This window comes from Phascolarctos cinereus, unplaced genomic scaffold, assembly GCF_003287225.1.
Source record: "Phascolarctos cinereus isolate Bilbo 61053 unplaced genomic scaffold, phaCin_HiC Scaffold_4;HRSCAF=312, whole genome shotgun sequence".
NCBI lineage: Eukaryota > Metazoa > Chordata > Mammalia > Diprotodontia > Phascolarctidae > Phascolarctos > Phascolarctos cinereus.
Genome location: NW_027555847.1, coordinates 538,464,936 through 538,492,519, shown reverse-complemented (window position 1 = coordinate 538,492,519; position 27,584 = coordinate 538,464,936). Strand labels below are relative to the sequence as shown.

The 27,584-nt window shown below is 38.1% G+C and overlaps 1 protein-coding gene across 1 annotated transcript in view; it reads right to left on the bottom strand.

Moving 5' to 3' along the window:
- Nucleotides 1-5,160: 5,160 nt before the first annotated feature.
- ZNF407 (zinc finger protein 407) overlaps nt 5,161-27,584 on the bottom strand; it is a 611,846-nt gene continuing 589,422 nt past the window's right edge. The window contains exon 9 of the mRNA XM_020997614.2: nt 5,161-7,816. Within this exon, the coding sequence (XP_020853273.1) occupies nt 6,456-7,816 (1,361 nt within the window). The 3' untranslated portion in view covers nt 5,161-6,455. The remainder of the gene's footprint in view (nt 7,817-27,584) is intronic.

Below are 27,584 nucleotides of genomic sequence, written 5' to 3'. Positions count from 1 at the left end.
ACTCTGCTTGTCCTCTCCATATTATGGAGCTCTGTATTTCCAATGATCAGCTTACCTATTTGAATCTTTGAATACATAAAACAGAGATTATATTTTCTGTAATGTATTCTTTGCAGAGCTGTTGTGAGCAAAGCACTGCAGAAAATTCATTGTGAAGGTGGTCTGAGAGATTCCCTCAACAGAATGTAAAGTCTTTGAGGGCAAGGACTGTTTTGTTTTAATCACTGTTATGGCTAGCATTTAGTACAGTGTCTGGAACATAGCAGATGCTTGATAAATGCTTTAGTGCAAATTCTCCATTAGCATATTTTAAATAACGGATACATCATTAGACTCAAAATAAGGAAGATTTATATTAAAATTCTGCCCCTGAAACTTATTAGCTACATGACCTTGGGCAAATCCCTTAATCTGTCTCAACCTTAGTCTGCTTATCTGCAAATGGGGATAATAATAGCATCTAACTCACAGGATTGTTGGGAGGGGAAAAAGTAGGATGATGGATATAAAGTTACACATAAAAGCAGGCTTTCAAAAAATTATAACTTTGAAACCTTTGTTCTATCTAGGCCATGGCTGGGTACAAAAGTGAGAAGGGCTGGAGTTGTCATGTAGGTTATTTTTATCAGACTCTATCTGGAGATTGGCTTAGGTCTCTAGGAATTACAATGTATGTTGAAATAAAATCCAGTCTTTAAAGTAAGATCATGTTGCCCATAGAGCATTTTCCAAAGGAGAGAGGAAACATGGTGTAGTGGAAGGACCCCTGAATTTGTAATTATGGCTTTTGAGTTGAGGCCTTACCACTTGTGTGAATTTGGGTAAATCACTTAAACTCTTGAGGCCTCAGTTTCCTAATTTTTGTAAATGAGGGGATTGGGCTAGATGGCTCCTACAGTCCCTTCCAGCTCTACCATACCATGATCCAATGATCTGATGTGATACTTGGAGATGATACTGTCAGTCACAGTGAAACCTTCAGAATGTACCCCAGCTCTAAAACTGGGCCCCCAGTTTGGAAAAGATTGCCTCCTTCTTTCCTGCAGCATAAGATTCCCCCCCCCCTCCATTTGAGGACTTGTTAAAAGAGTAACATGAACTATTCCAGAAAGGATTGGAAATGACACTGACAGAGGATTGGTCCATATGTTCATGTTTATCTCGGTTATAAATTTTCTTTTTATGATGCTGAAAGCCATGTTGAAATTGGGTCATTTTGAAAGAATTTGTTAAAAGTTATTGAAAATGCACAGCCTTGGCATAAGTAAATGACTTTTGGACTAGGAGATTTATAATGGACTTATCTAATTTTTGTAATACATCTTTGATACCATTTTTTTTCCAGCACAGGTGACTCTCTGATCCAAGATGTTTCTGTGTATATGCATTATATTACATCCTCCCTTAGCACAGTAGACTTACTTAGTTTGCTGTCTTTTATCATGGAAATATTTTGTAGAAAGGAGGGTCTCTGCCCTGTGACTAAATCTGAAGGATAATATTCTCTTGTTAAAAGAGAATATTGGTTCTTCCTTTTAGAGATCAAGAAACTAAGATAGGCAATAGAGATAAGTGATATGGTCCAGGATTCTATACCTCATATGCCCTAGTCTTTTATATTATTGTTCAAGATTCTACGCACAATAATCCAGGTGCCATAGAACATACAAATGTATATATCATGGACTCTGCCAGCTCAGAGCTTACAGGCAAGGCACACACACAAATATAGCAGATATCAACACGTGAAGACTCTGAAACTATACACCTGATCACTTTTTAAAAGCTGGTGGCAGTTTCTGTTCTGTTTTTATTTCTACCTTTACAGTTTAAAAACTTATATACATATATCAAGTCTGTTGACCTGAAGCAGATCCTATGGGAAAGAGCAATTGCTGAGTTTTGAAAGAAACCAGACTCTTTATACACTCACTGTGAGATACTTTGAGCTTCCTTGCTTCCTTCTATGCACATGCTGCAAAGCTGTGCTTTCTCTTTCTTTTCCCATCCTAAACCTGCCACAATATGTGTTTCACATTTCATTTGTTTACTTTTAGTTTTTGAGTGTGTGTGTGTGTGTATGTGTACAGTGTGTGTGTGTGTGTGCAATTATCTAAACTTTTTTTTTGTGCAAATGCAATCCTGAGTGTCAATTAACAAAATTGCAGAGCGAACTATCCAAAAGAGAGCGTCACGTTCTCGCCTTTCCACTAAAATGTCAGGTTTCAGTGTCACTGCTGGTTCGCCCAATCACCTTGTACACCACACTCACAGGGAGCCAAGTCAGAGTAAAATAGCTCACGTACTAATTACAGATGCCCAGAAACAATGAGATAGCAAGGCAAGGAGGAGAGGCTGGCTTGGCCTTCGGTACCCACAGTACCAACCTCAGCCAGTAAGAGAGGTTATCATGGAGCAGCCTTTTTAGTAAATACACAAACATTCATCCCCACTTGTAGATTAGGTGGAGCCCCTCCCCCACCTCTTTCTCTGCCCTTTCTTTTTCTCCAATTATAAAGCAGCGGCAGGTTTTCTCATCAGCCATCTCCATGTCTCCAAATGGCTTTTCAGTGTCAGGCCTATCAGGAAATTAACTCATCATGCAGTGACAGCTGCTAATTTTTTCCCCTTACATGTCAGATGGATCGCCTGCTGAAGCTAATAATGAATCACCAATCCCTGATTAGAAGGTGCTTCCGAAACGTATAACTGCCATCTGAGCTAACTTTTTTCTTCATGTAAAATGATATCACCCTAGAGGAGTAGAAAACGAATTGTATTCTTCAACAAGATGGAACAGCGGCAGGCTGTTTAAGTGAGCTGGGCCTGCTCTTTAAGGGAGCAGGGGCTAATCATGTGCAGTAAAATAAGGGGAAACCCACTGCTCTTTTTTATTTTTCCAAACGAATAACCTTTTTTGTTACTCAATCCTCTGGCTAGAACTAACTCTGCTTTAGAATTCTTAGCTGGTGCTGCAACTTCTCTCCTTGTGTCATTTTTTTTTACCTTTCTGTCCATGAAAGTTAAAGGTTTGGCAAAACTGAAAACAAAAAAAACCCGATGAAAAGACCCTAGGAGTCATCCATCGGGCCACAGATTTGATTATGTGTTACTTCACCAGACGAGGGCACACCAGCTCACATTCCTATAGCCTGAGATGCCTAGTGGTAGGGGGAGTTGGGGCAGTCTCTTGTAGGGTAGCATTTTAACCAAACCTGCCCTAGGGCCAAGATTTCCCTGGCCTCTGACTGTGTCATTTAAATCATTATCTACAAGGATCCTCCATGTATTTCTTCTGGGACTCTCACCATCTCTATTGCTGGGCCAGAACTTGTAAATGCCACTGGGGCTTGAGGCACCCATTGGAGGTAGTCATAAGCTACGGGCATTTTTTCTTTGTTTCTCATTACAGAAAACATTTCAACGTCATCTTTTTTTTTTTTTTAAAGCCCACTCTCCTCTTTTTACTGCTTTTCCCTGCCCACAAACCTCTTGCCTCAAATGAAGCTTGAAGGCTAAGGGCTATTGGCCCTGTTGAAAGGTATTCAGGTAGCCGAGTTCTTCCCTGACTGGGACTTCATTTTCAGGAAAACAGGCTCTTGTTTTGGGAAATTATTTGGCAATCTTCACCATACATGAATAGCACTGCCCAACTTTTCCTTTAGTGTAGGAATGCATCTTCAGAAAGCAATTACAATCCAAACTATTTCTAGATATTAACTCAGGCAATTCAGGTCTTCCCTGGTGTGCCCAAAGTCCTTGAAGTTGAATCACTTAATTGGCCTCATCAGATTACATTCTCCATACACAATTTCCCCATTTGCTGCGTCCTCACTTTGCCCTTTGCTCTCAGACCTTGGCTCTCCGTTTGCCCCATTTGAAAACCACAGAGAGAGCTTCGAACTTGCCCTCAAGAACCAAATTTAACTTTTCTTCTTTGCAGACAATTCATGCTACAATAAATGTCCCCTGTTCACAAAACCTGCCATGCCTCATTATTTTGAGGCACACATTTGTATGTGCGTATGCTTCTTTAAATTTCCTTACATTCCAATAGTTGTGTAATGAGAGAGAAAAGAGAGGTAACATTAACCCGGCTCTATAGGTAATTACAGTACACAATAGCTTTAGTGAATCCTTTTTAATACTTCTGAGCCTAGAAACACCTTCTGCACATTTTTGTTATGCAAAGGTCTGCTCTTTTCATTGTGCGTACAATGTGATTGCTGGTTTGACACTGTAGGCTACACTGGTTTTATGAAGGATTAAATGCCACCTGAGACATATTTATCCTAAATAAATCACAAATGGTAAACTGCAGCATGTCAGTGTCAACACCCTGTACTGCAGCAGAAAGGTTAGCCATACAGGACTGAGCAGAGTTAAGAATTAGCATCTAAGCTGCAAGACCACAGGGCTACAGTTAACAGAAGAAATGATCAAGAAGAAATATTTCCACCGAAAAACATTCCGTTTTTTTGAATATCTGTGAGAATCTTGCAGAGGGCCATCATTTTGTAAAGGTCACCTTTATCCTGATAACAAACGGGAGTTGGTCCTGTCACTGTTTGCTGTAGACAGTGTTTAAGAATAAGCGAACAGCCTGCCATTTTTAAGAAAGATGAGCAAGTCAAACTCAGCTAATTATGAATCTTTGTGTCAAACTTGAAATTTTACTTTTTTTGGAGGTAGGAATGGATAAAACCCAAATCACTGAAAATGATATTGTGAGAAGACAGCAGCTCTCTATAAGCAGACCAAGGGAAGCATATTTCAGCCTTTCAGTGAAGTATCTTTTCTATGCAATTCTCTCAGAAAGCATATTTTAACAGCATTGTTTTAAAAAAAAGTGGCGACATCCCTTTACATTCTCTCTGTCTCTGTCTCTGTCTCTCTCTCTCCCCCACCCGTACAAAAGCTGGTGACTTTAGCACAATAACCATGACAAGATGTGATATTATCATAGATCAGATCCCAAATAGTGAAAAAAATTATGTCAGGCATGAGAGAGATGCATTTTAGAAATTAGCATGCTTTGTCATCATCTCCTTAAGAAAGCAAGAGAAAAGCAAGCAGTGGCATTCAGACATAAGAAACAGGTTTCTGGGTTTTTCCAATTGAGGGCCCATTCTGTTGACTTCTTAAAAATGAAACATCATATTGTTTCTCTTTTAATGCTATCATTTTATTTTAAAGAAAACCCAAACAAACCAAAACCAAAACAAACAAAATAAAACAACCTTAGCATGGGGAGGAGGAGCTATTTTACAGTTTTTTAGAAAAAGAAATAAAAGCAGTTAAATCAGGAATAAATTATGTGAACATGAACTTGCACTGAACAGTTGCTGTTAAGTCCACATTTAAACACAAATAATTGGCATTCTGGTTCAAAACAACAGATTACAAGGTCATCTTTTTCTACTTGCTGTGTCAATGTCAGAATTTTCACAAAAACCCAACATTTCAAAGTCACTCACAAAAACCCTGAAAATGATATTTATATGAAGAACCATTTTTTTAAAAAAGGGCAAAATATTGTTATGAACAGTATTTCCCAGAATGCACATTTCATATACAGACTATTTATGTATGAAATGATGTCAAAATTACAGGCATCAGGTCTTTCTAAACCAAGGTACAGTTTTACTGAATACATAGTTCAAGGCTTTCTTAACCATACGAGCTTAAAAGGAAATCTTTATGTAGAGTGCAATGAAGAACAATGAATTAAGTAAGCATGTTTAAAGAGAGAGGCTTTATATGTAAATGCGAACCAACTTATACTTCCCTGTTTTATCTGGGGATGCTGTGATCCTAAACTTTCAGGAAACTGAATGAAAGTTTTACTGTTTATAAAGTATCATAAATGTAGCTGCTAATTTTAACCAATTGTATAAAATGTTGTTAAAATAGTAAGCATGCCAGACTATAAGAACAGACATGTCTTAAGTCAAAAGGCATAGTTTTCCTGGTTTTCCTTCTCAAGGGAAAATATTTTAAAAAGTGGAACGGGGAAAAAAAACAAAACAAAAACTTTTTTTTAAAAAGTCAAAAACAAGTGAGTATCTTCTTAGAAACACCAAGTGGACAAGAAATGGGGAATCAAACCAGGGAGTCATATTGCAACAAAAGGGTACAACCCCCAAAAACCCAAAAAACCCATCAGATTTCTTTTTGGTGATTTTTTTTTTCCATTTTACTATCTAGTCTGCCTGTTCAACTTTCCGAATCCCACTCTGCACTGTGGGTAGAATTCTTCAACTTGTGAAGCTGACGGTGCGACCTGTCCCAGGAGCTGACATTAACCTCACAGCAAGTGCATATTTGGTACCCGGATGAAGCGATGCCATCATTATTTGGAAGGTTTTACAAATGAAGTTCAGGGAACATAGTGCCTACCCACGTCTGTGACTTCTCCACATCTGCCCCGGTTCAAGCTTACAAAATGCAGGGTTTCATGCTTCCTGCAGCTCTTGCAGTTCATTACTTTCTCTTTGGCTCTGAATTACTGCTGCGGTTGGGGAGCCGCCCTGTGTGTAAATGACCATGCTTGTTAACTGTTCCCCTGCACTGTCAGGGGCCACGGTTTCAGTATTTAGAGCAGTGTCGGCCTGCAAAAGCTCCTGAGAGTCCGTGGCCTCAATCACAGTGTGGGAGTACACACCTGGTTCATCCTGCACCTCCTGGGGCAATTCAGTGACGATATAATGCGTTGCGCCTTCCGTGAAGTTGCCACTGGAGTCTTGGACCATGGCTTGGGCTAATTCTTCAGTCACAATGATTTGTGAGATCTCCCCATCAGATTCCACCAGATCCACGTGTTCTCCTTGCATGCTCAGGGCATGACTCCCCGCTTCCTGCATGATGATCTGAGACCCTTCCCTGGCCACCATATGAACGGTGCCTTCCTGATTGACAATGACCTGAGTGACACCCTCTTTCATCAGCTGGTCTGCTGCTGCCGTGTCACAGACAGCAAACTGGAGTACTCCCTGAACCATCTTTTTAAAGGCAACCTGTGCTCGCTCCTGAGATGCAATGATAGTTGATGGGCGCATGACCTGGGTCACTACTTCCATAGGTTCTATTTCTGAGGGACTTTCCTGAATCTCATGGAACATCTGTATTTCTCGTGTTTCGGGCTCAGTGGGAACACTGGATGCCTCTTGACTGGGCATCTGCATCAAGACATCTTTATGACCAGACCTAGTTCTCTCCTGGTGTCCAGTCCTGTTTTCTGCTTCTCCTAGCTCAGTGACAGCGCAGAGCAACGCGTCAAGTGCAGAAGATGAGTCCGAAGGAGGTGCCGCAGTCTCAGCAATATCTAAGATTTCCTGCTTCATCACCTGTTGCATCACAGCACCGTCAGAGTCTGCAGATCCTCCCGCGTCGGTGCCTCCCACCGAGCCTTCTACAACCACTACTTGTGTGGCCCCCTCTGCTAACTGCTCAGTGAGAATCTGTCCCGGTACCATGCTGCCCACATGGGACCCATTTGGACTCGTGGCAATGACCTGCCCGTCTTCTGTAATATGAACCACCCTTGCCACCTGGCCAGCCATTGCCAAAGTCTGGAGGGTAGCGGCTGCAGTCTCCTCCACGGAGGAGTCAATTGCAAAGTCCCCATTGTAGCCTTGAATGATGATGACCTGCTGCACTTGCTCGGCTGACTGTGTGTGCCTCTTGCTGCTTCTAAGGGGCTTTTCTTTGACTGGAGACCCTTCTGCCAGGGCAGCTGCAGTAAAAGGACTGTCTGTTTCCACAAAGGTCGCTCCCTGTCCCTTCAGGCGGCATTCGTAGGACTTGGAGACAATTCCTAGGAAAGAAAATGCTCAGTTACCATGTGCTCTTAGAAAAGGTTTTGGCAAGTCAAACAAGAATCTATAGACTTAGAAATAACATCAGCAGAAATATAATTGTGAATCATCTTGTATTAGATATGATACAGTGTGGCACGATGGATAGAGAGACAATCGTGGAGTCTGGAAGACCTGAGTTCAAGTTCTTCGTCTGGTGCAAACTGGCTCCATGACCCTGGGTGAGGTCCTTAACCTCTCAGTGCCACAGGCACTCATAAGACTCTAAGTTGCGAAGCAGATGCTGAACTACATTGGTAGATGGGTTTTTTTCCTGATATGAATGAAATCACAAGTGTGGTTAAAAAAAATAACACAGTAGAAAGCTTGGAGATCCCAAGTATAATCTCTGCTTCCTAGCTATGTAACCTAGGGCAAATTCCTTACTTCTGTAAGCCCCTCTTTCTTCACCTGTAAAAAAAATACTTCTCGTGATAATCATGAGGATCAAATAACCTAAGATATGTAAAGTGCTTTGTAGACATTAAAGCACCATGTCAATGTGAACTATTATTACTGTTATAAAGTTAAGGGTTTTGTAGAACATTGTTCATTTAGATTAATATCACTTTTGAAGGTGTAGTACAGAAATATAATGCATGACTTGTTTATATTATTAAAATTGTGATGTTCAAATGTATTTTAATAAATTTATTTCCATTCCATGTACCTTTATTATGGCCTACTATGTGCTAGGCATTGTGCTAAGTAATGAGGATATAAGGACGATGAGGAAACAGTTCTTGCCTTTAAGGAGTCTATATTCTACTGGGGGCTACAGTATGAGCAGAAATATTATGTTCTTTGAAATATATGAAGAATCTGCAATCTTGTCAGTTGAGGGAATTTGCAGAGTAGGCCCTTCTTCCACCAAGATGTATCACAACTCATCAATGATGACTCTGTTGAGTTCATATAACTGGGTGGGAGGTGGGACTGCTCAGCACCCTATCCACTATGCTAAACTGCCTCTTGTAAATAAGTACAGCACAAGGATGATGGCTAGGGGGAACTGGGGAATGTTTCACAGAAGAGATAGGATCTGATTTGAGCCTTAAAGGGAGACAAAGATTCTAGAGGCAGGAGTAAGTAGACAGAACATTCTAGGAATGAGGAATGGTCTATGTGAATTCATGGAGGTTGGGGTATCAAGTCTGGGGAACAATGAGGAGGTAAGTTTAGCTGGGATATAGAGATTATAAAGGACAGTATGAAATAGGACTAGAAAGGTAGGTGGGAGTCAGATGGTTGGGGACTCTACGTGCCAAAGTAAGGAGTTTCTATTTTAGCCCTTGAAGACTTTTGAATGGGAAAGTGACATGGTCAGAAGCTTGATTTAAGAAAATTTTTTTAGCAGATGATCAGAGGATGCATTGGAGAGGAAAGGAGACTGGAAGCAGGAAAACCAATATGGAAGCTATGGTATGGTAGTCCAGATGAGGGATGGTGAAGTAGCTTTGCAAATGGAAATGGAGAAATTGGAATGAATGCAAGCGATGTTGTAGAGGAAGAACCGACAACAAAGTGGTTAGTAACTGCCCAGAGAGAAGGCACGAAAGAGAGGAAAGGAGCTAAGGATAACACTGAAGTCATGAAGCCTATTCACTAACCCTGACCAGCCATTTTTCTTTTCAAATCTTAATGGAGGGTGAATGGTTTGAGACCAGTTATTGCTGTTTTCAACAGATATTGCTACTTGTAGAAGCTCTAGCGCAGGAAATACTCAGCAAGAGTATCTCCTAATACAAGAAAATTACAGAACATACAATGATAGGATTTAGAACCAGAGGGGATTTTAGAAATGATCTAGTATACCCAATTATCTTACAGATAAGGGAACTGAAGCCCAGAGAAGTAAAGTGATGTGCCCAAGGTCACACAGTTAGCAGAGTAAGAACTGAACATAGGTCTTCCAAGTCCAAATTTAGCATTCTTTTCACAACATCAAGCTGCCACAATATCTATAGATGCTTATACAGATATATCTGTAGACATACAAAATATCTACCATACCTATGCAGGTACACATCCATGCAGATCACTAATCTTCCCAAATAATAGATGATATAGATCAATGATTTCCTTGTAACTTAGTGGAATGAGATATAACCTTAAACTATAATCTTTGTAGTCATGTGAAAGTATTCAACCATTTAAGTAGAAACAATGCCTATATTTTCATTGTAAATCTGACTTAAGTTCTTTTCTATCAGTTTTGTCTTCACTATCTCTTATGATTGCCAGTTTAGAAGATATCTACACTGAAAATTTCTATTTCTACACGGAATACAGATATCTCAATTGCAGTTACTTGTTTTAGCACAAAAAGTTTTTTTTTAATGTCTTTGTCCTTATTGTTAGCATAAATGTTTAATGCTAACTTATCCCACTAAAAAGAACCCCACTAGTTCCTTTGATTGACTCTTAGTTTAGACATGGAATGCCCTCCAGTTTCTTGTGATGTCTGAGAGTCAGAAAAATATCACGGAAACATATTGATTTTTAAACCCTTCTACATGCCTGCTCATAACCTGGAGAGGCCTTTTTCTTGTCAAAATGGGAACCTTAATATATTCTGGTTTTGCTTGTTCAACAGCTGAAACTTCAGTGGCACCAAATTTTTTTATCTCAATTTGCAAAACCCTGTAGTTGGGAAGGTAAATGAAGAGCTGAAACTGAAGATGTTTTTTTTCCCAAATGAAAGGTCACTTCCGTATTGTGGATGCTAAATAGAAGGGTGAGGGAGGGCAAAGAGATACACTGTTGAAACATACTCTTACACCATGATCTTTGCATCTCTGTAGGCAGTGAAACCAAGTGTGGAAGTAAAACATAAAAATGACTCCTATATTAACATGAGCTAGAACCAAGTAATCTGTAGTCTTTCCCAGAGTTAGAAGGGTCTCTCTCTCTCTCTCTCTCTCTCTCTCTCTCTCTCTCTCTCTCTCTTCTCTCTCTCTCTCTCTCTCTTCTCCCATTTTAGATGGAATTTGCCACATAATACATGAAAAGCACTTTACAAATTTAAAGTGCTATGTAAATAAAATGTTATATGAATTTATTATTGTCAGTTACTTAACACCAATGCAAATTTTCTATTTTTGAGGACTGCTCCAGAGGATCAATCAATCATTTATTTATTCTGTTAGTAAACATGTATTAAGCGCTTACTGTTTGTCACGTGCTGTGGTAAGCACTGAGAGGAGATGGATGCTATAAGTACCCTTCTAGTGCATAACTACTCTAATTGTCTTTTCATCTAACCTAAATCTGTTTTCCCCCCCTAATATCCTGTTTCTTTTTATTTTATTATCAGCATTGATGAAGACCCATGGTCATATACAGTAGCACAATGGCCAGGCCTGGAGTCAGGAAGGGAAGACCTGAGTTCAAATCCAACCTCAGATGCTTAACTAGCTATGTGACCCTAGACAAATCACTTAACCTTTGTTTACTTCAGTTTCCTCATCTGTAAAATGGGGATAATAATAGCACCTACCTCCCAGGGTGGTTGTGAGGATCAAATGAGATCAGAATTGTAGAGCACTTAACACATAGTGAATGCTATATAAATGCTAGCTATTATCAATTAACAAGTGTTTACTGAGTGCTTCTCATGTTCCCAGTGCTGCACTAAATGTTATACAGAAGTTCTCAAAGTGTGGTGTAGGGAACCCCTGTGGCTACCTGCAACCCTTTCAGGGGATCAATGCAATCAACATCCATGATTTGCAGAGGACTGATGATAAAGCTTATTATATAATGTCTAAGCATGCTCTGTCTATTACCTTGTCTAGGGCGAGAGACTTGAGATACAGAATGAGAAATAATCTTTTGACATGGCCAATGCAAGGATTTCTTTTGCTTGACTATGCATATTTGTCATAGAGGCTGTTATAAAGGGAGGTGGAAAGGAGAAAAGATAAATGCTTGTTAATTGAAATAAAAATTGTAAAGTGAATATTAACTAGTTGATGTTCAGTTTGCCTTCTCTTAGGAACTACCAATTTATTTTTCCTACTATACTTTCAAGGTTTTTTGTTTTGTTTTGTTTTTGCCTTTAGTAATATACAAATAGCTCAAATTGATATCTTTAAGGTTTATAAAGTGCTTTCCTCAAAATAACCTTGTGGGGGCAGGCAGGACAAATAGTGTTACTCCCATTTTAGAGATAAAAGAACAGGTTCAGCAAGGTTAAACAAGTAGTCCAGGATGACATAATTAGTATCAAAACTGGGATATAAACCCCGGTCTTTCGACTCCAAAGAAAAAGTTCCTCTCACCTTCAAGAACTACACCACTCTGCAGTTTCCCCTCCTTTGCCAGTTATGTTATATTTTACTCATCCTTACTGAATTTATTCCAGTTTGTTCCTGTCCCTTTCTTATTTTCTAGGTCATTTTAGAGTGTGATTCAGCTTTGATGAAAAGGAAACAAAGGTAATGGGCACAAACAAAAGTAGCCTTCAAATCACATGGTGCCACACTCTCCTTATTTTCAGAGACGGAAGAAGCTTGGATAGGGGAGGAAAAGCTAGGCATCCTATTCTTGGACAGTCCCTGAAATAAATGGTATATTTCTAGGGCTATGCAGCTCCAGCCTTTACTCTGCAATTGAAAGAAAGTCTCTTGGGTGCAGAGTTATCCAGTGAATCCCTCGCAGCGCTGATAATTATGCTATTCTGAGCAGCTTACTTAATCTATTTGAATCCAGAGGTGAGTTAAGCCACTTCCTGACCATTAAAGTAAACTACATGGGTAAATACTGCTGTCACTAAGGGGTGTGATGAAGCTTAACTACACCAACATCTTAACCTCAGCTCGGTGCAAGCCCAGCTATTCCATCACAGTTCATAAATGCGATTGCAGGTCCATCTTTTGATTCAGCAATTTAATAACTTCGAGTGCTGTCAGTACTGCTTTGAAAAATGGCTCCTATAAAATGTAACAGCCTCAATCAGATTGTAAAAGATTCACCCACAGAAGATTCTTCCATTTCAACTATAATGAATTAATGTTGAGCTATGTAGAAGTTCAAGTGTCATTTAAACTAATGTGAATCTCTACTGTAACTTTAAATTTTAACTGGACCAGGAATTCACAGGGAACATCAACTTCAATTTCAGAGATCTTCTTAGTAAATATCAATTGCTGATGACGCAAGTTTCTTCTTCTTCCTCCTCTTTTTTTTTTGGGGGGGGAGAGTCCAAATAACCAAACAGCACATATTTGAAGAATGAGAAACTTAAACTGTACCTGAGTCCTGTTGTTGGACAGTTCTTTAATGGACGACTCTTGTTCAACATATTTGCATTACTCTCCATATTATTTAAAGACAAAGTCCGATTTTCACACAGCATATAGTAGCTAATGAGATGCCATATTTAAATTCACTGTTGCTTCCCCCCCCCCCCCTTTACTTCAAACACAATAAAGCACAATGAAGCTTTGTGTGAAAGACTCTCAAGTGGGGTTAGAATGCAATCAACTGTCAGTCCATGAATCCTGAACCTATAGCTTGCAGAGAGCATCAAGACTTTCAAAGATAGATTATTGACTTCTGTTGGAAAGTGCGTGATAGTTTATACTCTGTTGAGATCAAGAAGTTATTTCATGGATTATTTGGGTGGGGGCTGTATTTTTTTTAGGGAAATGGATTGTTAAAAGGCTCTTTGCCAAAAAACCATTATAAAATGAAAGTCTTCTTTATCGGCTCCTTGCATCCTAGTTTTTCCCCAAAGTGCAATTCTTTGCAACTTAGACACAGCAAATCCATAACTGCAGGGGATGGAAGGGTTAAATTACTAGCCCCCCCCCCCCCGAAAAAAAGAACCTGTTAATGGTCCTCTTTAGTTGCCTGTTGTGCTTTTGGGAAACCACAGATAGGGGTTAGCACCTGACTACTTCGTGTGTGTGTGTGTGTGTGTGTGTGTGTGATTCTTTCATTACCATCATCATTTTTTTCCAACAGAATAAATACCTTATGCTTTTGTTAAGCTTACATTTAATTAAAATGTACAGAATTTGTGCAGTAAACTCGAATGAAACAAATAAAACAAAGGCCCCCTCTCTTGAAGGCATACGTTGTGAATGAAAAATGTCATTACAGACTAAAAAAATTTTGCAGTAAACAGGGCCTACAGAGAGAAGTTTCCCTTGTAATGACATCCATAAAATACACAAATGGCACTTTTAGTACCATCCTGAATATGGCATTTTCTGTGCTCTACACACAATCTAAATGGTTTGATCATAGAGCATAATACTCCATTGGGTTTATAGAACAATCAATGTTCCATAAAATGATGTATTTATCCAATAGTAGGCTCAGCAGTTACTGGTGTATGACATTGTAGGACACTGGCTTTGTACTCTTCAGCAGCACACATGCTGGCTGTAAAACTTATCTAACACTACTTCAACAACTTCATCTCATCTGTGTCAAGTAATTTGTTGAAGCCTCAGCTTGGTTTAAAAAAACTTGTAATAAAAATTCATGGAATTTTCAAGAGAATGAAAGCCGATGACAATAGAAAGGTCACATTGTATCTCCACTAAAGGGGTCAAAGGTCATTAGCAGTTCTAAAACAGAAAGTAGATTTCATGCATCGTGTAGCAGATAAAGATGGCATTAAAGAGACTTGTCCTAGAGTGAAATCCATAATGTGTTAGGAAAGCCTATGCTAATAGTATATGTAAACGATTTTGTTTGTACTCACAGTCCTATATTTTAGATTTCTGAGCTTTTTCTGAAGTTATATTAAGTGTTTATAGATGACTAGATTAAGCCTCAGGTATCATTTGTATTTTGTTTTCTAAAGTCATTTGGTATGATGTACAGCCTAAGAATCTGGGATGGTTTAGTGTTATAATCAAAGTGCTTTACATATTGTATATTTTTTGAAAAATATGGCTCTTTTTCCATAAAATTTCTGCAGGCACTCATGACATGATTCTTAGTCACATATAATTTCTCTCAATTTCAATTTCGAGGTATAATTTTTAACAATGAACTAAAGAAATCATACTTAATGTCTATTAAAATGAAACAATATTAGCAGATTATGCTAATAAATTAGAGCCATATTTTAATGTCACCAAATCTTATAAGTTTCTCACGTGAAAGTAGGAAAATGACAAAATGAAATTCAATGAAATATAACCTTCTAGAAATTTCAAAGATGGGGAATAAATTAATTTTATAACAGCAGTTACCAATAGTTTAGCCAGTCAAATTGATATCAATAACTGCCCTGGTAACTTATTCATTTCTTAGACAATAACAATTACTTGGTATTTGTAAAGTATACCATATCATATAAGCTCATAGTTAAACACAGACTTAAATAGTTTAATGCACTCAATTGTAACACCTGCATATTAGGAATGCTCTTCTGATTCAAAGAATGTAACAGACAATACACACAACGATCCCCAGTTTCCAGAGAGAAAGACTAAAGCCCAGTGGTTACCTGAGCAACTTTTCTGAGATCATTGAATGTGTATTAGGCTGATATAATCATCATGGTTCCTATCTCTATATTCAGACAAGTAAATGATGCTTTTCACTCTCATTTTCAGAAGAACAAAGGTCAATCAGCGCTTCCTTTCTCTTCATCACTTTCAAGGACCATAAGCTGCATTTTAGCCAGGTTACATGTGGGTATTAGCATAAACCCACAATTTTTAGTCATCACTTGATACAAAACAAAGGTGTATTGTTTTCTGTCATTTGCTAAAGGTCAAATATAACTACACAACAAATTAGGCTACACAACTTTATTTCAGAATATTGACTAAATTTGAGCCCATTCAAACAATCAAGATCGTGTTATATGAATGGATATAGGCTACTGTGCTGTATTTGTTATCATTCAGTAATTTTAAAATACTTTCTAATATTTACTCTATGACACATATCTGCAGAGAGGAATTATATATAAAAACTATTTGGGCATCTTCTTCCAAATTTATGAACATGATTAAACATTATGAGAACAGGAAATTTTTTTTCACGAAAACATATTCATCCTAAATCATAGAGCTCTTTCACTGAAGTTCATCTGCACATGTGTAACAATGTATCAATGCATGATCAGCTCAAAATAGTACATCAATCTAAGGAACATGTTATTTTCTTTTCCCTTCATTGTCAACATTATTACATCACATCACATTATGATAATTAGCAATGATAATCAATAATAAAAAGATGTCTTACTGAATAGTAAATCGAACTAAGTTCAGACTCTAGATGGCAATTCAAAACTCTCTTCCATGATTCTCATTTTATCCTGACTCAGTATCCATGGGCCTATATATTTCAATGGTTACTGAAGAATGACAAAGAGATAAGGACAATATTTTAGCTTTAAAGTCACAAACCCTAAGATATTTTGTATTAAATCAGACCCCTAGGTATATATTTTCATTTTCATGCATGAAGATCTAACTGTAATAGAAGCTATGCTCACAGATCCTCATTCAGCAAGATACGAATATACCTTTTAAAGTTATCTTGACTTGGTTGGGTTCCCCCTGCTCCCCTTTGCCATCTCACTGCTGCTTTGGAGGCCTGAAGGCTACTTTAGCCCATTTTTAGCAGTAGCCAGAACTTTCCAACTGAATACTTACAACAAATTGTACTACTCTACTTAACAGTTGGTGATAAGAATGACATCATAAAGTTAGATTGTAAACTGTGCTTTGAAATCCTGGCATGGAAGATTCCTGGTATAAAGGATTCCTATCAATTTATCATGGTTTATTTTTTTTAAGGAACACCTAGTTTATTTGCTAGCAGACAACTATTTGAGGAATTGTAACAACTCCTGTAGTTTTGATATACCAAATAAGACCTACCTTGCATTAATATCCGCCCCCCCAAAAAAGAAGTGAACTTCAGGGTTTATTTCACAAATGAGGTAGACACACCCTGCCACCATCCCTTTTTTGTTTCCATATCAATGAAGGTCTAACATCCTAGGGCTTGGATCACTCAAAATAGTGTTAAATCTTAAGATGTTTCTCTACCAAGAGGAGGGGTGGGCTTTTAATTACAGGAAACTTTGTTAAATATTAAACAAAAAAAAAATCAAAAAGTCCTCAAGAGAATCCAAAACAAAACTATTAAAGCATTGTAAACTCTGGGCTAGGTGTTGGCCTGACAAAGACTTAAACAAAACAAAACAAAACATATAGTACCTCTCAGTAGACAGAATACTAGGCCCTGAGCTGGGAAGACCTGAGTTGAAACCTACTGTCAGAGATTTACTAGGCTGTCACTTAAACTTAGGCAAGTCACTAAAGCTTTGTCTGCCTCAATTTCCTCAACTGTAAAATAGAGATAACAATAGCACCTACCTTAGGGTCATTGTGAGGATCAAATGAGATATTTGTTTAAAAAAAAAGGCACTCAGCATAGTGCTTGGCATATAGTAGGTGCTTAATAAATGCTTATTCTCTTCCTTTCTGACTTCCCAGACCCTCAAAAAGCTTACAGTCTGATAGAGATAAAGTTGATTTTTGTTGTTGTTATTCAGTTGTGTCCAATTCTTCTTGACACCACTTGGGGTTTTATGGACCAAAAAACTGGAGTGCTTTGCCATTTCCTTCTCCAGCTCATTTTACAGATGAGGAAACTGAGGCAAACAAAGTTCAGTGACTTGCCCAGAATCTCCCAGTGTAAGTGTCTGGGGCCAGATTTGAATTTAGAAAGGAGTCTTTCTGATGCGAGGCCTGGTACTCTTATCCACTGAATCACCTAGCTGCCCATACAGAAAGTACATAAATATTTATTATTAAATATTTTATTTTAATATTTAAAATAATATTCTACAAGGTAGAATGTGACAAAGGCAAAGGAAAGATCTAGATAAAGTACTGAAAAAAAATTTCACCCTGTGGTGGTAGTAGGGAATATGGATCCAAGAAGATTTCATGGAGAATGTGACACTGGGCCTAGAAGGAAAAGAATTACAAAAGGCAGAGATGTAGAGGGCATACATTCCATTTATAAAGAATAGCTTGTAAGAATGCACACAGGCAGGAGGTGGCATGTTGTGATGGCTCAAAAGTAGAGTACATGAAAAGAAGGATTGTGAAATAAGGCTGAAAATAAAAGGAAATTGGAATCAGATTGTGGAGGGCCTTAAATGACAAAATAACGAATTTATTCCATAGGTAATAGGCAGCCACTAAAGGCTTTTGAGCACATAGTGACATGTTCAGATCCATGCACTGGAAGGTTCTTTAGGCAGCCATGTGAAGAACTGACTGGAGGGGAAATAATTCAGGCGAGGAGATTGGTTAAGAGGGCTATTCCAATCCTGTAGGTAACAGAGATATTCCAAACAATGGTGGCAATGGGAATAGAGACAAAACAGACCTGAGAGATGTGATGACAGAATAGATGACACTTTACAATTTGTTAGATACAGAAAGGGTGGGAGAGGAAAAACAAAGATGATGCTCAGGCTAAGAACCTGGGTGATTGGGATGATGCTATAAACAGAAGCAGGGAAGTGGTGAGGTGGAGATTTTTAGGGAAAACAAAATGAGTTCTGTCTTTGACATGCAGAGTTTAATGTCAGAATTTCAGGTGGAGCTACATATAGCAGAAATAAAAGATTGGGATTGGGACTGGGAGCTACATTTGTTACTGGTTGTGCTTCATTCTCAAAGAGGACCAAAATAACATAACTATACTAGAGTCAAGTTTCAGTGTGTCCTGACTGTGGCTAATCAGACCAAATGAGCTCGGAATGCTCTACCACAGGTTGGGCACAAATAGTCCGTGTGAACTTTTGGGGTAGAATCTCTACATACAGCAGAAATAATAAAAGCTTAGCATTGGGATTTAGGAGTTACTAATCAATCAACAAGTATATATTAATTGGCTACTACATGCCAGGCATATCTGAAGTAAAGATAATAACTGAAGCACTGGAGGTGGATGAGCATGCCAACTTTAGGGCAGAAGCTTAGGGAACACTCATATTTAAGACGGTAGGAGGAGGAGGGGGAAGATGAAGCAAGTTAAGAAGCCAGGAAAGCTGTCACAAACATAGGAAGAGAACTAATAGAGAGCAGTGTAACGGAATCTAGGAGAGGAGAAGAAAGTGTAAAAAAAGGAAAGAACGGTCAACAGTACCAGAAGGAGAGAACCCAGTAAGGATGAAGGCAGAATTTGGCAAGAAGAGGTCACTGGAAAATCTGGGGAGTACAGTTTTAGTGGACTGGTGGAAAACGAAGCCAAGAGGTTGAGGAATGAATGGGTAGTGAAGAAGTGTAAGCAGAAGTTTAGATTATTCTTTATAGAAGTTTAATGGTGAGGAGGAAAGACTCAATGAAAAATACATATATTTAATTCAGTTAACTAGGTTAGGTTTTTTTTTTTTGAGGGGGAGTAGGAGAAAGGAGATTCAAACTGATATTTACAATAGTGGAAGGCTGCCTATTCTATCTATTCATAAAGCTTCTTCTAAATCTAAATTTAAGGCAACCTTATAGACCTGTCCAGCCAAATACATTATAGTGGAAGAATAATTTTTTTCAAAAATGGAACATTATGTAAATATGCAAATAGATCATCTTAAAAGGGCATGGCTCTTCTTTGTTTCTCTCAAATATATCTATAGATACCCTGTTAGCAAGAAACATTACACTTGTCTCTCAGTTTTTCTAGTTAACCCTATAAAAATGATCACTTTTCACCTTTGTAGTCATGCTTGCCTTTCATTTATGTTATAGTATCTTCATATCTTTCTTGAAGAAATTAGAGGAAATAGCCATTTGTCTTCATTGTAGATACTTTTGTATGTATGGTAGAAAACAAACTGCTATTCAGTAACTGCACAGAGGCACCATTAAAATCAAATTTACAGTAAACAGAACCTGCAGCTGGGGTAAAACACTAACTGTTAGTATTTTAATTATCAGCAAAGCTTTTGGAGGTCTAACATCTGCTCATAGCCAAATGACAGCAGCTGCTTGTGTACACTTAAAACAATGTGAATTTCTTCTCTAAATATTAAAATGAAATCATATGTTCTGTGTTCATCACTGCTATTTTCCTATTAAGCTGGCAATGTCTATAAGGGCACGCTGAGCTTCTTATGGGTGGAAAAACTATAAAGGGCTGACCCCTTCAAAGGATGAGATCCAAAGACAGCAAACATACTTGAGTCTGTAAATTGAAAATGTTTAGAGACAGTACCAGAGGTCTCCAGGGGCCAAGATGTAACTAGTAAATGTGAACAAAACATCAGCAGTTAAGTTTTGATCACTGAGCTCTACAGCAGCTTCAAGGACAGGACTTCTCAGAATCTCAAAGTGCCAGGGGTCCAAGAGCTGGACAGTATTCTAATTCCATACCTCATCAAGCAAAGCAGATAGAAAGCAATTCAAAATGCCATCAAATTAACCAAAATGTTCTGTTTCAAGTCTATTTAAAAAGAGTATTGAATAGTGATGGTCACAAGATAACCCTAATTCAGGTTAGGACATTCATTGTTTTCTGGCATAATTTAAAAACATTCTGGGGCAAGCATTTTATACTGTTACCTGGAGCCTCAGTTTCTAAACATGTAAAAGTGAATACTCTGAAAGGACAGATGTTAAGAATACCCAGGGGATCTTTGAAGGAGATAATGGTAACAATGAAAACACCGACTTTTTTGTCCTTCACTGACTTCCTGACTTTAATCCTATGCTTTACATAGATGCCTGCCAAAATCAGCCTTCTCTCTCCTGGCCCCCCAACCTCTCACACCCTGCTTTTTTAAAAGAGGGAAATCCTTGGAAAGTACATTTTTTTTTTCCCAAGAAAGCCAAGCTTTCATCCCAAGGCAATACATGTGACTCTGTCACACCTGGCCCATTTATGGGCGCATTTGTAATTGCACATGCAGTGGAGGAGTGGTGGGGACAATTATTCTGTTTGCACATGCCTGTTTGCAGGTGGAAATGGCAAGTTTTCAGATGCACCTGTTAGGTCTAGAGACAACATTTTGGGCTGTTATGCTATAGCTTCTAAGTGTTCCATGTATCAAAAGGGGCAGCAGACTTTTGATATATGAATTTTAAAACAGGGTAATAAGTCAGATGGAGTAATACTACTTGGGCCATTATTAGGTATGGTTCAACTGCATAAAATTCCATACTGCCAACTGAGATTAGAAAATTACAGTGATTTTTTAAAAAATCACTAAACAATTTAAGCCTTTCTCAAACAGAGAGTGCTAATTTACTTTTTCTTAAGCAAATATACAAGAGAGGGTTAGATCTTACCCTCAGGAAGAGGAGGACAGAGCTGATTAAAATGTAAAATCAAATACAGCACAGGTATGATGGACACTGCTCTGGCTTGCTCTCTAAATTATGTGTCACCACAAAGATAAAGAAAGAGAGAGTTCAGAACTTTGCACCAATTTTTCAAGCAGTGTTGGTAAGCAACAGAAATAAAGTAAAGAATACCAAGTCTGGGGGCAAAAATATTAGGCTCAAATTTCATATACATTCCGTGCTTTGGCGATCTGTGCTCACTTGATTAGAAAGCCGGGCCAACTAATAGCAGTATTAATTTTCCAGCCACAGGTAAACAAAGAGTATGGACTCTTCTAAGAAAAACAATTATGTTCGAAAGAGGATGGTTAGTAAGCATATATCAATGATTGACTGCTTGAGATAGTCTTTAACCAACCTACAGAAATAATTAGACCAAGTTTTAAAAGAGGCAATTTATTTACTATAACCATGTAGCTTTAGATCTACCATCCTGTGGCTGTGGCTAGTCAGTCAATTAAAAAAACAAAAACAATAACAAACCCCCCCAACCCCCGACAAAAACCCCATGGCTTGCTATATTAGGCCAACCCAGATTCACACTTCATATGGTGTAGTGAACAGGGCCCTGAACTCGAAGTCAGGAAGACCAGGGTTCAAATCCTATCTCCATGCCTCAGTTTTCTCATCTATAAAATGAAGGGACTGGACTCAATGACCTCTAAGGTCTCTTCCAGCTCTAAGTCTATGATCTTATGCTCCTATAAAATGATCTACTTGAATTTTTTTTTGGGGGGGCCATCTCCTGGACCACCCTCCTCATACTGTTCCCTTTATCCCCTCTATTCCATTTCTTGCTCTGGGAAGAATATCAAAATAAATATTATATCTTAGATGAGTAATGAAGTAACACTGTATATCAAGATGATATATTCATATAAGGAAATCCATGAACTATAGCCAGGAACTATGGTAGAGGCATTTGGATGAAGGTCACTGGAGAAAGAAACAGAAACACTATTGTAGTGGGAGTATACTGTAAAGCACTGGGACAGGAGGAAGAACTATGTAAGGAATTGAGGGAACAGACCACAAACTTCTCATAGGAGAATGAAATAATAGTCATGGAAGACTTCATCTATCTAGATACCTTGCTTGAGTTCTCTCTCCACTAAAAGTAGAACAGAGGATAAATTCTTGACTTTCTTCTTCCTTCTTCTAAATGAGCAAAACTGATATTATGAAACCAATAAATAAGGAGGAGCTGGTTACCAAAATACAAATGATGGGGAGTTAAGGAAGTTACTACTCCATCTTAGAGTTCGTAAAATATAAAGAGGATAAAGCTTACACGAACCCTTGATTCTGAGAGACCAAATTTCAAATAATTCCAATTAAGACTAGATAGGATCCTATGGCTTAGATATTTTATTAGATAAACTACCCCAATAGGGATATGATATTTATTTTCAAGTATGAAATACTGATGATACAAAAAAAATTTGATGAGGAAGTGAATGGGAAACTATTGTAAGAATTCAAATAGATGCACAAAAAAATTATTTACTTAGATTTTAAAGACATATGCAGACAAATGCCAGAAAAGGAAGGCAAGTGAGGATGAATACAGAGGAGTATCATGGTCCCATAAGAATAATGTCAGGAATGCTAATGCTGAGAAGGAACTAGGGCTAGTGGGGAATGCTAAAGATAACAAAAAAAAATGTTACGGACTAGAGAAAAATCAAAGAAGAAATAGAAACACCCTTTAAAGAGGATGAGACAATGATAAAGGATGATGGAGAGAATGCAGATTTACTCAACTCTTACTCTGCTTCTGTTTTCTATAACAATTTGGACTGGTGATGAAAGAACAAAAATAGCTAACATAATTAAAACATAAGGTAAAGGAGACTATTGGAAGAGAACAATTAGGACTTTTTAAATCAGTTCTTTAAAGTATTCCTTCGGTGGTCTGATTGTACACTACTATATCTAATGGGCCCTTGACCACTGATTGTGCTTTACTCCTGCCATTTTCCTGCCCTGATGTCTTGCTAACGTGGCACCTCTGAACTAGACCTCCAGAGACCATACTCTGGAGGAGTTTTGGTCCACTCAGTTTTGGAACTTCCAATCTACTGTTGTATTGTTCTCATCCCTGAGAGCCTCATATATCTAGCTTTGGCCAGATTCCCAGCTGCTCTTCATGAATCCAGCCATATTGCTGCTATGTTGGTCCCCGTGCCTCAAGTCACTCCTCAGTCCAATACACTTTCCGCTCAGTTGTCAGAGTGATAACAAAGTGATGACTCTCTGCTTGATAAACTCTAGTAGCTCCCTACTACCTCAAGGATCAAATAAAATACTTTGTTTGGCATTTGAATACCTTTACAACCTGGATCTTTCCTATCTTACCAGTCTTCTTTCTATTCTATTCTTCTCTACAAACATTATGACAACGGCATATTCTGTGCCTGGCTGCCCCCATGACTGGAATGCAGTTGTTCCTGATAGCAGTCTACAGATTTCCCTGACTTCCTTCAAGATTTCCTTCAAATTTCCTTCAAATTTCATTTTCTGCAGGAGGCTTTAATGTATCTTTGCCCATCTCCCAACTCAATGCCTTCACCTCAGATTAATTCTATTGCACATTATTTGCATGTTCTCCATCATTAGAAAGTAAGGTCCTTGAGGGCAGGAACTGTGTTTTTGCTTTCTTTGTATTCTGCACTTAGCTTAGTCCCAGGCACATAGTAAGAACTTATTAATATTTGTCAACTGATTTATACTCCCCTTTCTTCACTCCTGCCCCCCCCCAACACTTGTAGCTGTGGGAACAGTAAGTGAATCAATATTACCATTACCTCTGGAAAGGTCATGTCAATAATTTACACTATCCCTTTGACCATCCCTGTGACTTCTCAGACCAAAAACATCCTTCCCTAGCCACCACTCCTCTAAGTTTTATCTTCCCTTATCCTTACTAGAAGGAATATATCTCTTTTGTATTTGTAAACCCAGCACTTAGTACAGTGCCAGGCACATAGCAAGATATTAACAATTTCTTTTTCTCTCTTCATTCACTAACTTTTTTTCAACAAGTTCAAGTTACCAGTCATTAACCAATTATAGTTTAGGATACCAAAAGAATTTATGAATGTGGTTACTGAGCAGCTGTCAGTGATCTTTGAAAAATCATTGAGAAAATTATAGGTACAACAGGCCCATAGATAATCATACATTCTGATTTTAAAAAAATAAAAGAAAGTGGATTCTTCAAAGTACAGCTTAGTAAGCTTGTCTTGTGTTCCTGATACTAAAAAAGTATGGTTTGTTAGCATTTAGAAAGGGAAGAAGTGATCATTAAAAAAAGTCAACAGAAGTTTATCATGCTAGTTGAAATCAATTTCCTTTTTTGACAGGGTTACTTAATTAGTCTGGCATGATTCTCCCTGCCCACGCCCTCCCAATCCATGTTGGTTTTATAGGTTTATTTGGAACTGACTGAATGACTAGATCCAAACATTCATGACAAATTAATCAATGTCAATTTGGAGAGAGGTCTCTATTAGAGTGTCCCAGTGAACTGTTCTTGGGTTTGTCTGACATTTGTATCAGTGATCTGAATGAAGGCATGGTGGCATGTTTATGACATTTGCAGATGACACAAAATTTAAAGAAATAACTAATACTCTGGAAATCAGAATCAGGATCTAAGAAGATCTTGACAGGTTAGAACAATGGGCCAAATAAAAATGAAATTTAATAGGGACAAATGTTCTACATTGATTTAGAAAAATCAGCTTTACAAGCACATGATGGCTAGGTAACAGTTTGTGAGCAAAAGGGGCTTTTAAAAAACTTAAAGTTCAATATGAATCACCCTTGACATGGTAGCCAAAAAAGCTAAGGGGATCTTAGCTTTAATTGAAGGATGAAGTCACAAGTGCACAGGAAGAGAGATGTGATAGTCCTATATTTTGTTCTGTTCAGATCCCACCTAAATTATTTTTAAAAACTCTATGTGGCACATTTTAAGAAAGACAAGTTGCAGCATTCCAGAGGAGGACGTCCAGTATGAGGAAGGGGCAGAGACTAGATAAGCGAGAATCTTTCAAAGGAGTTAGGGATATTTAGCTTTTGGTGAGGATGACATTTAAAAGAGAAGACTTAGGGAGGTCAGTTTGGTCATTTTAGGGTATTTGAATGGTTGTCAAATGTTTGAAGGATTGGGTTAGTTCAGCTGGCCCCAAAGGGCAGAACTACTAACAATGGGTAGAAATCAAAAGGAAGAAATCCTTCTAAGCCTCCCCAATCGATTTTCTATCCCCACTCACTATAGTGGCTATTCCAACTGTCTTCTTTTCTCCTCAAACATCTCATCCTCTCAGGTAAGGACCCTGCCTCACATCATTTGCTTCAAGTTCACTCTACCTGCCTTTTCATCTCATATCTGCCTGACATCAATCCCTATTATCTCTAATGAAAAGGAAGTTCTTCCAGCTATATCCAATCCTTTTACATGTACCCATTAAAAAAAAAAAGCGATCACTTACTTAATGATAAGGCAAAAGAAATAATAATCTTATAGACACTAACATATTAAGGCAACGCATAAATAAAAAGCACACTGCAATATACATATAAATCACATCATAACATACAATAAAATCACATTACTCCACTAACGCATTCAGCAGCTATAGGGAAGAGTGGGCACACATTTAAGAGGAATCTGGCACTGTGTATACCTTTGTTCCCCATCCACTCTGATCTTTTCCAGAAGACAGTTCCTACTACCACTTCAACTCTCTCTAATCTTCAATCTCTCTCCATCTACTAATTCCTTCCCTGCTGGCTACAAACATGTACAAGTGTCCCCTATCCTCTGAAAAAAAAAATCCATTATCTTCCCATCTCCACTAGCTATCACCCCATATTTCTCCTCTTATTCTTTGCAAAACTCCTTGAAATAAACCAACTCCACCCTGTGACTCCACTTTCTTTCCTCTTTCTCTTCTAAATCCCCTGCAACCTGGATTCAGGCCTTATCACTCAACAAAATGCTTTCTCCAGAGTTACCAATGATCTCTTAATTGCCAAATCCAACGACCTTTTCACAATCCTCATCTTTCTTGACCTTTCCAGTATCTGACACTGATGACCACATTATTCTGCACTCTCTTTCCTCTTTGGGTTTTCATTTCTTCTCATATCTGTCTTACTATCCCTTAGTCTCAACCACATTACAACCACTATGAGTATGCTCCAAGACTTTGATCTGTGCCTTTGTTTCTTTTTTCTCTCTATCCTCTTATTTAGTGGTCTCGACTTCTCCCATTGGTACAATTTTCATCTCTATTTATATGATTCTCAGATTACTTTATCAAGCCCTATTTTCTCCTGCATTTTAGTTCCACATCACTAACCTCCTATGAGGTGTTCTGACTAGTAGGCATCTTAAACTCCGTATTGTCTAGCAGAGGTGGGGAACCTGCAGCCTCAAGGCCACAAGTGCTAGGTCCTCAAGTGCAGCCCTTTGACTGAATACAAATTTCACATTTGTTCTATGAAGTTTGGATTCAGTCAGAAAGTCCACACTTGATCTATGTGTACATGTTGTCTTTTCCATTAGAAGGTAAGCTCCTCAGGCCCAGGAACTGTTTTCTCTTTGTCTTTGCATCCAAATGCTTACAATGGTGCCTGGCACACAGCAAGTGTTTAATAAATTATTTTAATCAACTGCTTGATAAATATTTCAATTCATTGTAAAGAAAGATTTTTTAACTATGGGAGCTGTCTAAAAGTTAAATGGACTTGCTTGGGATGTAGGGAAATCCCCATCACCGGATGTTTGCAGTTAAGAAAGCTGAATCACCACTTGTAGGAATATTAAAGAACGATTTTTATTCAGTGATAGGTAACCTTTGATGCTTCTTTCTACTTCAAGATTCTGTGATTCTGCATGGAAAAGCTCCAAGTTCTTTCATATTTACTCAGAAAATAATATTAGAATGCTCAAGTGCATGGGATTTGATATTTTTTCTCATTTTTTTCATATTTTCTGTTTAGACAACGGTTTGCCTCTAACCAGTTTTCAATTTTTAGCTGTTTTTCGTTACCATCATCTTCATCATCAAAGAGCATTTATAAAGTGTCTGCATGTGTTACCAGTGTGAAACCTGTACCAAAAAAGAGATTTAATTTAATCTCACTCAGGCATTTCAGCTGAGTCAGGCCAATTTGGAAATGGCTAAGAATCAGTTAGCTTGAATAACTAATGGTGTCAACATGAATAATTATGGGAAAGGAAAAAATAAAACCTAAGTCTTTAAAAACTAATGATCTAAATATCTGATGTAGAAGAGTGTATAAATTGTCAAAGGATAGGGATTCATAGAATCACATATGGTTAGAACTAGAAGACACCTGACTTATCTTC